The 13,649-nt window shown below is 39.9% G+C and overlaps 1 protein-coding gene across 1 annotated transcript in view; it reads left to right on the top strand.

The window, feature by feature from the left end:
* Positions 1-13,649, top strand: part of PTPRN2 (protein tyrosine phosphatase receptor type N2) — a 683,076-nt gene that overhangs the window by 594,550 nt on the left and 74,877 nt on the right. Inside the window, exon 14 of the mRNA XM_086614526.1 lies at positions 4,556-4,750. Within this exon, the coding sequence (XP_086470652.1) occupies positions 4,556-4,750 (195 nt within the window). The remainder of the gene's footprint in view (positions 1-4,555; positions 4,751-13,649) is intronic.

The following is a 13,649-nucleotide window of genomic DNA, read 5'->3' as shown; positions in this document are numbered from 1 at the left end:
GCCTATATTCTTACTCCTTACCAGGCTGTATACACAGATTTCTCTCCAAAACCGAATGTTTTAGGTCTTGATGGATTTTCCAGATACTTACTGTATTAGTTGATCTTGATGGAAGATTAAAATTTCTCCGAGTTACTGTTTGCTGTCTTGCCCTTCTGTGGGATGGCTGCCGTGCATCACGAAGCTGCGTGGCAGCAAATGCCACTGTTGTCATTGTCTGGGGATGTCCGGAAGAGATGGCTTAATGCTTGTGGTGGTAGGCAAGTTGCGTCTCTAAACCAGACCTGGACAGGTATCTATGGGGTTCGTTTCTGAAGAGGCTCGATGTCTCCTTGGTTGAGAGGAAAGTTTCTTCTGTCTTGAAGTTTGGAGACCCATCTCACAAAACCATGTTGTAGGGCTGGCTCTCCATCCATGTGGTGGTGTCTGTTAGGCGCAGCAAGTCTCTTAATGCCCTACTTTAAATGTGGATAAACTACGTTTATGTGACGATGTGGTTCACTCACAAGTGGACTGTATGGATTGGAAAATCCATTTGTTGTACCTGAGGAAATAGTTGTTGCTTCGGGCTTCTCCCTGTCTCTGTGAGGACAACCAAGTATTAGGAACACTAAAACCTCATTGGAATAGGTCCAGGGGCTTTCTGAGAATGCTGTTTATGGTTTGTTTAAGGTTATCAATTATGTCTCAAATAAAAAGCTCTCTACAGATGATCATTGTGCTGTACTTTGAAGTCATTTAACTGGACATTATTTACAGAATATTTATCTTGGTTATGGCAGTTTTTGTCACACGGCGATATTACTTTTCCATTATATACTGCATGTGACCACCACGTAAGTTTGATAATAAATGTTGGGAAATAAAAAACAGAGTAAGTGCCTCAGTATGATAGCAATTCCCATGTGATGGGAAATAATGTCATAAACTTCAAATTACCTTTTAAATAAATGTTTACGTCCAACCCATCCATTAGATCATAGCCCGAAGGGTCAGGATGATCATTTCTTCATATTTCACTGTATGCATTATGATTGCTTTTTTAGGTGCAAATGATGTTTTTAAATGAAGAATGGCACTCAAACTGTACACAAACAACGGCTAGACATTACTGATTCACGGTACGGCAGAAATAGCCTCAGCCACTCGGCTAAATATAGAAGTGCAGCAGAAAATTGAATTCATTCTTAGACAATATTTTTAATGGTGTACGTGCTGAGACGATACAGAAATACAGCTCGTGTCATTCTCACAGTTTGCAGCTTTGACATTTTAGTCAAGTTTAAATTCTAATTGCAGTTTGATAGATGGCTGATTTGCTAAATGCGCATGAGAGTAAAGGTTTTGGAGAGCAGGGAAGAGCATACCTGAGTGTGCAGAGGAGTGTAGAGGTAACAGATACCTTATTAATGAAGGTCTGAACCATCTAGGGCTTTGTGAGATGGTACCTCTGTAAATTCCCAGGGATGGCAGTGCCTTTCATGGGAATGGGACAGAGCTGTCCATCTCAAGGATGAAGCAAACCCAGATCCCACATTTAGACATTTCCCTACTCTGAGCTGGACCTCCCTAATTCATATGTTCCAGAGGAACTTGTTTGGCTCCCTGAAATGCCCCACGCATCAAAGCTTTTCTGTGTGGTGCTGGTAACTGTGTTATCCGTGCAGCGCTGGGCTAAAAACCCGACCGAGAGTTGAAATAGTTGGGTGAACAGAGAGGTGGCTTTGAAGAAGCAGAAGCTGTAGGTGTCCTGAGCTTGCTAATGTGCATGTGGGGACAGGGCAGGTTCCTCAGTCTGGACTGGACTGACTGGGAGTGGGGGAAGGAAGAGCTGTCAAGGGAATTTGGAAATAAATTCAAACAAAAAACTTCTGTTTACAGACAGGGGAAAACCCATTGTCTTGGAGATTTAAAACAACAATCAAGAAACTCAGTGGTGTTTTTGCTGCAACTATGATTTGACTTTCCTGTTTACATTAAACATTTTTTTATGGTAGTGTGCAGTGACGTGGTTGCTTTGTTTAAGGTATTTGACAGTTACAGCAGTTCTGGGAATAATTGGTTTTGTTCTATATATGTCAGGAAAGAAATACGTTAATATCTGAGATCAGGTTACTCTTTTTTTTTTTTTAACTTATTTATATTTGTTGTGTTTCTCAACCTTACCTTCTTTCATGAGGACCATGAACATATTAAACTTAGTTTTCAAACATTTCTTAGTAGCATATTAAATACTTTATTTCCAAAACATTCTTTTTAATTGGAGATTAATCTACTGTAGAACCAACTGGGTATAATATTGCTTCTTTTGTCGTTATCGTTTGTGTAAAAATGGTATATTAATTTCTTAGAGTTCACTTGATCCTGATTCTTTTTTATTAGCAGAGGTCTCTAATCCTTTCCACAGCAACCACTTGTAAAAGCAGAGGATTATGACTTGAGGCAGGATATGAGCAGCAGGAACAGATCAACTTAAAAACAAAGATCCTGTTTGAGTACAAATGCTATTGTTAGCACAGAGTTGGGGTGAGTCAAGTGGCAGGATGTCTATTAGAATATAATAAATTTGCATCTACGCTACGTGGCATGCTAGCCAGAAGACACATCCTTTAGCAGTTGTGTGATAGACTACATATTTTTATACCTTATTATACTTTTGCCTACTCCAATAAACGATTCCCTCTGAGAAAGGCTGATATCTAAACATCTGAGCAGCCTTTTGATTTTCCGTAGATTTATTTTTCTGTCTAAAAAAGCTTCCGCACTGTTATACTTTTCCCAAAATCTGCTAAAAGCAGGGATTTGAAATTACACTATCGCAAGGTCATTCTGAGGTTAGTAATAGCCATTTTGGACTATTGCTGTCTTTTCTTATGACGTGTGTGTTCATTTGGGACAGCCTGTGCAGTTATTCCAACAACTGACACCACATACAAGGAGTAATCTGTGCTTCCCAAACTTCTGGTGACTTTTTTTTTTAATGGACAATAAAATAAATCCTGCGTATATATGATACAAATTCTGTCTCTGTGTATCTTAATTTGTACATGCATATATGTGTGTGTGTATGAAATGTATTACACACGGTAAAATAGTAAATTTCCATATAAGTATCTCTAATGGCAAGTCAAACAGAAGCTTTGGGAGAAGAAAATGTTTGGAGGGGTCTTTAACCATTGCCACGTGGTGGCAAGAGGAGACTCAATATAATGGTTTCAGTGAGTTGACTTGAATGTTTGCTACCGCATGGGTTAGGATCCCTCTTCAGTGTCCTAAAGTTTGCAGGGTTAAAAAAGCTAAACATAGTCTTAAAGTTATGTTTCTAACTCCTGTCTGAAAATAAGATTTTATTGTGCTTGATATATAGAGGTTTTCAGATCATCCTACTGATGGCACTTGGGCTGCAACTATATTATCAATGAATAAGAAAACAGAAGCCATGGCATTTCAACAGTATGAATTCTTCAGACTGTATTAGTTTGTTAGCCTGAGGCAAGAGACTGTGCTCTTAGTACTCATCTGTGCAGAATGAGTAATCTGAGACAAATGTGTAGCCGCACCGTGTGTGCAATATGGCCAGATAGGATGGACTAGCCGGTCTTGCTGTGCGCCACAGGCAGCCAAGTATCTCTTGTGGACAATAGGCATATGTTAAAAAATGATAATTTTATTATGCCGTCTGGGATTTCATCACACATAACTGATTCTAAAAGCATTGTAACAAAGATGGTGTAAATGTGGGTGTGTTTATCCCATTAGAGTCAGAATTTTATACTGTAAGGAGTTGGTTTTACTGGCAGGATTTTCTGTTACCTAACCAGAATTCTGTGTTTTTACGTGAATTCTATGCACGGGAGCAACCGAAAATATCTATTCCCAGTGCAGTCTGTTTCAGTGTTTTAACATGACTCGCATTAGCGTGTGCGATAGCTTGAATTTTCTTTCTTCGCCAAAGCTGCTTAAACAGTACAATGACAGATTTCTGCTTTTATTCTTCGTTAATGTCATTCTTCATCCTCTCTGCCCCGCATCAGGGAGGAAGTGTTGTGAGTTTGCTATTTTAATGAAGAGAAATGAGGCATCTATCAACTAGGATTTATACTGGAGAGCACATCAATTCAGTTGCCTTGAGCTTGCTGAGTTTGCATATCCCGGGCCAAGTAGCGCTCTCAATTACTCCCGTGCAACCCCATTAACTTCAGGAGGCTGCGCAGTTCAGAAGTGGCTTCGCAGAACATGGGACGGTATTAGGGGCAAAAAGAGATATCTGATAGAGAAGTCAAGCTCCAAAATACTATTTTTGGTTATCTAAAAGGAGATGTGCGTACAGCCATAATTACACTTTTGAAAGGTTTGGGCAGCCATCGTATAGTAATTTCATTGACTGTCTTTTTGTAGATGTGCCTAACAGAACAGACGGCCTCCCAGAAATCACTGCAGTGAGGGGGAAAATGCTTCCAGCCCTGGAAACACATTGTAAATCATATGTCTTTAGTAGACTGTATCCTGTAATTACTCTTAACTGTAGGTTGTTTCTTCCTTTTTCTCTCTCTAGGAGCTATGCCGTCAGCGCATGGCAGTGAAAACGTCTGATCGCCCAGAGCCCCTGCATGCTTCTCGAATAAACAGTGTTTCTTCACAATTCAGCGATGGGCCCATTCCCAGCCCCTCGGCCCGGAGCAGCACGTCATCCTGGTGCGAGGAGCCAGTCCAATCCAACATGGACATCTCCACCGGTCACATGATCTTGGTAAGGCGTTTTTGTCTTCACGGTATGAGAAATGTCATAAGAGATAAAGGTACCTACTCAAGTTTTGGAAAGAGATAACTTTTAAAGAAAGGGAAGCCGTCTTTTCACAGGTAAAAAGTATTCTTGAGCTTTGTTGGTAATCGTAACTTTGTATAGTTAAAACTAAAGGGATTCTTATTTCCATTTCTTTTTCATTATACTGTTTTTTTTCCTCTCTGGGGAACATTCTTTTGTCTTGGACATACAAATTGTTTTCATGCTTGCTTTGAAAAAGATAAGCCCTGTGTTGTCTGTTTGCTGTATTAATTTATGGTTACCTCAGCTTGGACAATTGAAGAAAACTGCTAAATTTCTGATCAGCTTGCTGCTTTTTCTTGTGTATCTTTAGAGTGCAGAGATATCTGAGCTGAGAAGGCAACAGAATATTAGTGATATGGAGCAATTTATTTTCCGTTACCCTTAGAAAAGAAAAAGAATCTGAGTTTTGAGCTTAGCCTGAATTTTGTTGTCTTTGGAAGGATTTCTTCCAAGCTGTATCTCTTCTATATTTTAAATGATCCAAATATGTTGTATTGGTGGAATCTGCACTGGAAAACTTGGGTTGCTTCTACTTCCAAACACAATTTGCGACCAGTAACAGTGTAGAATATGGACACATGAAGATCTCTGTGTTTATGTAAGAAATGGCTTTAGCAGTTCAAGACAGGCACAGTCCAGTGATTGGGGGTTGCTGCAGGTTGGTTCTATCTCTCTCTTGGATAATGCCTGCTGGGAGAGCTGTGGAGTAATCTCCCATTTTTTTGTGCTTTATTTTCCTCCTCCTCTACATATTTGCTGTCTTGGTAGAGTGCATTGAAATTAGCTGAGAAGAAGTTACGTGATGGTGAAGATGGTGAGTCAGGTGTTATTCTGCTTTCTATATTTGGTTTCTGCTATTTATTATTATGGTTGATCGAAAGTCAACACTCTTTTCCGTTGGTAGCGTTGCCGTGCTTTTGGAAACTTCCCTGTTGATTTATTTACGTACCGCTGAGAAGACTCACCAGTGGGGTTTCTCAGAAGAAAACTCTCCACCGTGCCATGCATTTGGGTCACAATTTTTCAACTTCTTTCTCTCTTTTTCTGAACTTCTATTTGAAAGTACTATTTTCTCAGATATTTTTCACGTTCTCATAAGCCACCTCACCTAACGGAGAATGGAGTGAAGGCAGGCAAAACCCATAGAGCTAATTTGACCTCAGCCATGTTACTGACCTCCTTCAGCCTTCATCAGGTCAGCTATAAAACTGAGCAAAAGCAGGACTGGTTTGTAAAGCAGATGCTTCATCAGAGTACATCATCCTGAGTAAATACTTCTTCATCTGCCTATTCCTCCACCAAAAATGGAGTTAATTATTATGTTAAAATCTAGTGTACAAGTGCAGTTTGGAAGGGTTGCTCACATGACAGAAAATAATTTGTTGTAGTTTTTACTGTCCCACTTTCACCTAACAAGAATTAAAATTCACTTGATTTCCTTTTACAGTTAACTGAAATCTTTGGGGAAAAAAGAACCACTTCAATTGCCCAACCTCAAAACAAGTACAAATTCCTGTGATGAGGTTCTAAGGCAATATATTTGTATGGAAATAAGAGCAAAATTTCCTACATAGATGGAAATAGGCATTTAATATTTGCAAACACTTTCAACTACTTGAAATTGAGCAAAATTGTTTTCAATTATATTACTGGGGAAAATAAAAAATTACAAAATCAAGCTTAAAGGAAAGAAAGTTGCATATGGGAACCACTTATTCTGGCTCTGGGAATCTCTGCGAAATTGCAAGAAAGAATTGTCTTCATATGGCAATAAAAAAACTTTAGAAGATGGTCAGATCAGTCAAGATCACTGTTACGGTGTTCAGTGTCCATAATTCAGTCAATCCTGTTTAACCCTGAATGAACTCATACATATGTTAGCTATCTAACAGCATGTGTTATATCTTAGGTGGTGAGGGTTCAAAGAAGGGTAAAATAAATGCTGTAGTGTCTTGAGAGTACAAACCACACAGAGAGAATAAAAATAGTTAATTTGTTTAGTCTAAACTGAACAAACAAAAATCATTGATTCAGGGGACTCTGCCTTTGTGCTTTGAAATACAGGATGGGGAAAAATTGTTCTTAATAGACGCAGATGATACAATTAGGAAGAAAATATGGGTTAGAATCGAAAGGATGCATTTATCCTGGATATCAGGGCAAGCCTAATAGGAAGGTCAGGCAGGCAGTGGGGATGTTTACTTAGGGGAAGTAGTTAAACCATAAATTCAAGATGATCTGAAGGCAAAGCTAGGTTAGGTTTACATGGGAAGATCAGCATCACTCAGCTACAGCACTGAAGCAGATGATTGGGCTTGATCAGAAACACTCGTTTTTTTGTGTCAGCATGGGTCACACTGAAATAGGAGAGCCGACCCAATTTATGGTTTGTGCTAAGATAAATGCACGTATCTGTTATACCTTATTTGCCTGAATTTCTCTCCCTCTGGAGATGCTGTGGCTTGTTGGACTTCAGCTGTAGAAGAGGCTGGTGGAGGTGAGCTTTTCCCCCCCTTGCCCTGCAGCTGCAAGTCGAGGAGAGTGATGGGCCACTTCACAACTCTTATACCATTTGATACGAGAAGTGTTCCGGTTCTCCCTATTTCCTGCCGCCACAGTCCTCTTGTCTTATAAATTTGGTAGATATTTTTGGTGCATAATACCTCAGGGCCTAAAAAAGCAACAAGAAATATTAGCAAGAGACCTAGTAAGAATGGCAAAACCCATCTGCTTTGCAGAGTAAATGCAGTTACAGCTCCGTAAATGTGGTTTCCAGCTCCGCAGCGTGCAGCCAAGTAGCGGTTAGCTCCTCAGTCTCTATCGTTCGTAGGTGCCAGGACCTCCCCAGAGAAAATAAAACAATGGCTTGCTGTATAAAGTGGCAGCTGGAAGTATTTTATTTTGATCTATAAACAGAATAAATCTTTCATGAAAGTAGCTTAGAAGATGTGTCTGTGCTGAATGATTCTTTGTGATCTCGCTCAGAGGTAGCATTGGTCAGAAGCATTTCTGGAAAGCTGTGTAATTTGCTGGAAGAGGCTAGGAGGTCATACCTGAAGTGATATCCAAGCTCCCTCAGCTTTGGCTTTATTGGAGTTTGTGGTTGGCCACAGGGACTGTTTTCTTGGAGGACTTGCTAGTTGTGGTTATCCCATCGTTTATAGCACTCAAGGTCTGGAGAAATCAGGGACCTTCAAAGCCTGAGGGGCTGTGGGGTAACCTCCTTGCTTCTCCTCACCAGTCTTTCCAAGAGAAAAATCTTGTGTTTCTGCCACTTTCCTGTACAGCAAAGACAATGTCTCTGCTCTGCTGACAGTAGCATGAGGTAGTCTGTGCTATTGGCAGGAGGAAGCAGGGAGGACTCAGGAGGCCCAGAAGGACAGCGATAACAACATTCAGAGCTTTTTTTTTTTCCTTTTTCACGTTCTTTTTCCTCACATTTCTAGCAGGAGGATGGCCCATATGGCACTTTTTGATTCTGTCTTCCTAAAAGATCCAAGCACTTTGGAAAGTGTAATTAGAGGAGCATGTTTTATGCAGTCATGTTTGTGGCGCTGACGGGTTTCAGCATGAGATGCAACAAAGAAGTACCCTCATTTTGGTCACCGTTGGTTTTGCAGGAAGGCTGTTGTTTTTCAGAAGGTCACAGCAAGGGAAAAAGTAGGAACTTGGAAATAGATTTCCATCCACTTTGTTCACATATGTACATCTATTTTTCAAGTGTCAAGAGAAGTCCTAATAAAGTGCAAGGCGTTCCTTTGCAGCCTATCAAGAGAACCAGGCGGGTTTGAGGGTGTCCGGGAGAAATGTAGTCTCCCTGTCTTGGGCTCCTAACATACCTGCATTTTAGGCACTTAATAAGTGATGTAGTTAACTTGAGTCCATAAAATTCCCTTCTAGTTGGTGAAGTGGGTGAAGTGAGTGGATGACTATGAAGGTCTCCAGAGAATTAGAGAGAGAATTTCCCTTGGGAGGCCTCCCATTGTGCCTGCACTGTCCCATTGACATCTGCAGCTTAGATGAAGGAGTCTCTTTTGTTCATGCTGAAGCACAAGTTCAGCACATAAGTTAGGTAGATTGGATCCCACATCTGCTCCATATATTACCACGCTCGTTTGGTTAAAATAATTATAATCTTTTATGAGTTTTTAAATGAAGAACAGTACTGTGAGAAGGGAGCGTATGCTTTTGATGATAACATTTTGAGGTTATTTTCTGAATACCATATATGAGGGGGAATTTGCAGAAACAGAAGTGATTTTCTGTGTTTTGGGCTTTTTTTTTTCCTTATAAAGATGGACGTGCAAAATTTGGAGCATTATACATAAATTAGAATTTCAGAAAGTGTGGATTTCCGAAAGGTCCTTTTCAGTATTTATTTAAGATGGAAGTCTGAAGATTCTTCTCCCTGAGGGTATGAAACTGCTCTAGGTATTTGAAATAGTAATAGCCTGTGATAGTTTGTGAGTACTGTGCTTTTCAGAAGGAGAAGAAAGTTTCATAACTGGGCTGAATGAGGCGGTGGGAGCAAATGAATTAGAGGTTGAAATCTATCACCTCACATGTAGGAGGTGTAAGTCCACTTGATTGCCTTGTCTTTGGCAATTCACCTGTAAAACCAAAAAGACTTTCCCCATAGAGAAGTGAACGATGGCCTCATGTGAGAACTTCATGTCAAAAAAGAGTTCTGGGGCAGGTCGTGTCCCAGAAGGTGAGCACCTCTGAGCACCTCCTGGGACACAACCTGAACTAAGGGCATGTGGGACGGAGACCTGCTGCTGGGAAATCAGTTAAACCCAGGATGCTGAATTTTGCATCCAGTTTAGTTTTGATGCTGAATCAGTGGGAGGATTACTGTGGGACTGAGAAGGGGAACAAGTAGGGCATAGTTTCCAAAGTTGAACTTGGGTTTTTTGATAACATTGGTATCCTGTAGTCTCTGCAGAGTAACTTTTTGATGTTTTCTAAGCAATTTTTCTTCACTCTCATTTTTTGAAATAAACTCTGATTGAAATGAACTCAGTGGAGTAGCTCCTATAGATTTTCTTTTAATCGAATGCGGAAGAGTGAGAGATTGTGTCATAGAAGATGCTTTCCAAAAAGAAAAAATGTTTGTTCAATCCTGCACCACATTTTGCTGAAATGCCTTGATTTTATTCTTAAACCTGCAATAAAAGCATGAGCAAAAGGCATCTAAACACGCTTTTCTAAATAAATAGAGAAACTCCAGCACAGAAATGTGGGGTCCAGTAGCACTGTGCTGGATGCAGGTGTGCTTCCACCTTCGGTTTAATCTATGTACAAAAGATTTTCTGAGCGTAGGAGCTTGATGCACGGTGTGTGAGTGCAGTGCACTGCCCGGGGACATGCTACAGAAGTGATTAATGTTAGCAGGGATGAAGGTGAGGACTGCAGGTATGGAAAACAAAGTCTTTGTCACAATTATAGTGTGTTTTAATATTCAGTGAGCTTTAAAATTTTTTTCTGTTTCCACCATTTCCTTCTGCCACTGTTAATTTCTCTTTAGTTCTTTATGAATTTCAAAAATAGAAATACTCTGTCAAAAAAAAAGCTCGCAGCTGAGAAAATGAAGGAAAAAATTCTCTCTCACATGGGAAGCGAAATAAGTCAGTGGCAAAGTTTAGCTAAAAGCATGAACGCCTTACACATATGCTAAGTGGATCTAAATCCCAACTTATTTTTCAGCTGCGCTAGTATAGTTGTAGGAGCCTCATGAAATGTAAGTCCCAAGAAGTCTTTGGCCCTAAATGCCATTTCATTACCAACAGTCAGATGACAGGAGTCACAAGGGAAAAGGCTGTTGTATATCACATTACTCTGTGACAAGATAGCCAATATCCCAAAAAGACATAAATACTGTGGGTGGGAAATCTTTACCTCTCTCTCCCGAAGATGTCGTGCTTTTAGGGACGAGTGGAGCTGCTTGCCTCCTGAAAGATCATCTGCTGATGAAATGGCATTTATCCCTTCATTTTTGTGGGGTTTTTTTTTCCTCCCTAAATGTTAAAGGTATTTTGAAACATTTACCTCTGTTCATTTAAAGCCAGGACTTGGATACAGAAACAAAGAAAAGCTGCAAAGTGCAAAAAATCTTGTTGCATATGAAAATGACTCTACTAATAGAGCCATAAATCTAATAAATGGATGTATGTACTGCAGAGATTTAATCAATAAAACTCAGAAAAAATATTCATGAACAGGTTACCCTTTGATTCTTCCATTTTTATTTGTTTTGTGTTCAGTTCCCTCCCTTTTTCTATATTAATCTTGTTGAACGGGCCTTACGAAATAACGACAATCACAGAGTCAGTATTAAATCAAGAAAAACATTCTTCTTGAACGTAGTATGAAATTGATTTCAAAATCTTTTTTTTTTATCCTAAATTTTTCCCTGTCGGTTGTTTTCCCCAAATGTATTCATGAGTATAAATAACTCGCCAAATTTCTGTGACTGCATCTTGGTCTGTCATTTGACTGTGAGGTGTTTATTCCAGCGTTGTTTAAGCTGCTTTGGTTGAACACTTTTAGCCACCTTGTATCATTCCCTAAGGCTTTTAGTAGAAAGATGAAGAAAACATTTCTATTAATATTCTAGAGTACTAATTTTAAAAGCATTACATTGGGAAAAGCATATGACACAGAACTGGCTTATGCAACTATGTGCACAAAATAAAAAGGATCATTGCTGTGGCTGAAACAGAACTTGGTGGCTATCTGAACTTTTTTTCTGTTTCTTTCAGCTTTTTCTATTTCTAGAGAACAGCCAGGTAATGTCAAGACAAGTACCAGTTGTAGCAAGTAGCAAGAGATGCTAGGAGGTCATTTAATAAAAAAGATCTGGGTTTTGATACTTCAGATTGAAGACAAGGGATGTTACTGGGTCCTCAGCTGCTTCTGAGAGTCTCGTTACTGGCAGAAGCCAGAGATGAACACTTGTCCAGGAGGCTACTGGTCTTGTCTTTTGGCTCCAAATGCATCCTCAGTAATGAAGTGCTCTTTGCTCTCTTTGTCCTATTGTGCATGCTCACATCATGCATTAAGTCGTTGATAACTCATTGTAGCAGATGTAGCAGTTAATCATGTTTTGGAGCTAACAGGTGGAAATGCCTGTTTAGAAGCAGGATACTAGAAAGTGGGTAGTTTAGGAAGACTTCTCAGGCAGGAAGTCCAAGATAGCAATATACGTTACAGAGTATTTCTGAGTTGGTGGCAGAGTTCAGATGTGAGAAGATGAGTTTTGACTCACTGTGGGATAAAGAAATGGCTTACCCAGGTTGCAAGATGTGGTGCACCGCTAAGATCAAATGAGATGTGGTAAATGGAACTAAAACTTCAGAGCTTTTGGAAACACCTAACAGTTCAAGGTGAAACTGGGACTTGCTTCGTGGTACTTACAAAGAGGGGACATTGTACTGGCACTGTGCATTTGCACTGTTATACCAGTTGCAGGTTAAGATACCCAGGAGAACTCCAGTGGTATTTTGGAGAGCTCCTTCTCTTCATGTGGGCTGCTCCAGCAGAAGTTATTGGAAATGCTCTGGTTAAGATGCTACTGGCAATGAAAGCAGCTCAATCCCTCCATTGATTCAACAAAGTCTGTTTATTTGCATCTTCAGGGCAGGATAAAAGAATTCATACTTTGCGTTCTGGAACTGTTTCTGGGGTTAGGCCTTAACTTGGCAGTGTTTTGTGAGTAAGTTACCAGAATTTGGGTGGTATTTGGAAATTTAATGTGTAGGACACAGACAAAATGCTCCTGTGATGATCAAATTTTGCATATGCACCCACGACACAGCTGTGGAAACATTTTTAAATAAGGAGATAAACAAAATAATCTGTGAAGTTTGCTTGTGGATGAGCTAGTATATGCTGTTTCATAAAGGAGGTCTGTGTTACTTTTTGGTCAAAACCAGGTAATGTGAAAGTCTGCTACCCTCAATTATTACACACACACACAGACCCACTATGCCTTTATAAAATATGTACTTTTGTTATGAATTTCTCTCTTTTATATAACTCTTCTTTTATTTCAGACTAGAGTAATGGATTTTCTTTTTTTTTTTTGTCGGTAGCTCTCCCTCAATGCTGTCATGTCTCCCTCTCCTAGTTCAGTCTAATCCACGACACTCCCTCATCCTCTTGTCCTCAATTTGTGTGCTAGTGCTGCTTTAGGTTGCCCAGCTGGCCAAGAAAACTCTCTTCATATCTGAGGAAAATTACAAGTTGCCTCTTGTTGCTGGCTGCTTGCCGTACCAGTGCATGGAACTAAGAATAGAAGGGAGGGGTGACAAGCTACTCACAAGCATCACCTCCTTCAAGCATGACCTGTTACTGCTCTGGAAATTATTCCCTGCCCTTTTCTGTTTGGAATGATCATGAGGGCTGGTGTCCGGGTCCTGAAATGTTTCTGTCCTGTCTGGTTAGCAGTAAACCCATGAATGTCTGTTGAAGATGGTTGGTTTCTGGATTTGACGGGTCTTTAAAAAGTATTTCTCGACTACGTATCACAACTGCATTATTTTCAAGATGACTTATGTGAAGGTTTGTCTGCTTCTGACCAGCCTGTTTATACTACCTGAAATATTCCCATGAACACCCAATAACCCTACTATGGGTTAGTATGTGCACATAGCGACTAAGGTCTAGTAGCTGTCGGAGTGTGGTGAATTGAAGCACGTTTCCGTACTTCTTTTATTAAATGTGTGCACATGCAACACATTTATTTAAAGAAAACCAACAAAAAATGACAATGTCTCCTTAGTGGATACATTATGTTTGTACTCTGAGCATTGAAGAGAGT

The sequence above is a fragment of the Tauraco erythrolophus genome, chromosome 7, assembly GCF_009769465.1.
Source record: "Tauraco erythrolophus isolate bTauEry1 chromosome 7, bTauEry1.pri, whole genome shotgun sequence".
Classification (NCBI taxonomy): domain Eukaryota; kingdom Metazoa; phylum Chordata; class Aves; order Musophagiformes; family Musophagidae; genus Tauraco; species Tauraco erythrolophus.
Note: the sequence above shows the minus strand (reverse complement) of the source record. Positions and strands in the feature narration are given on the sequence as shown.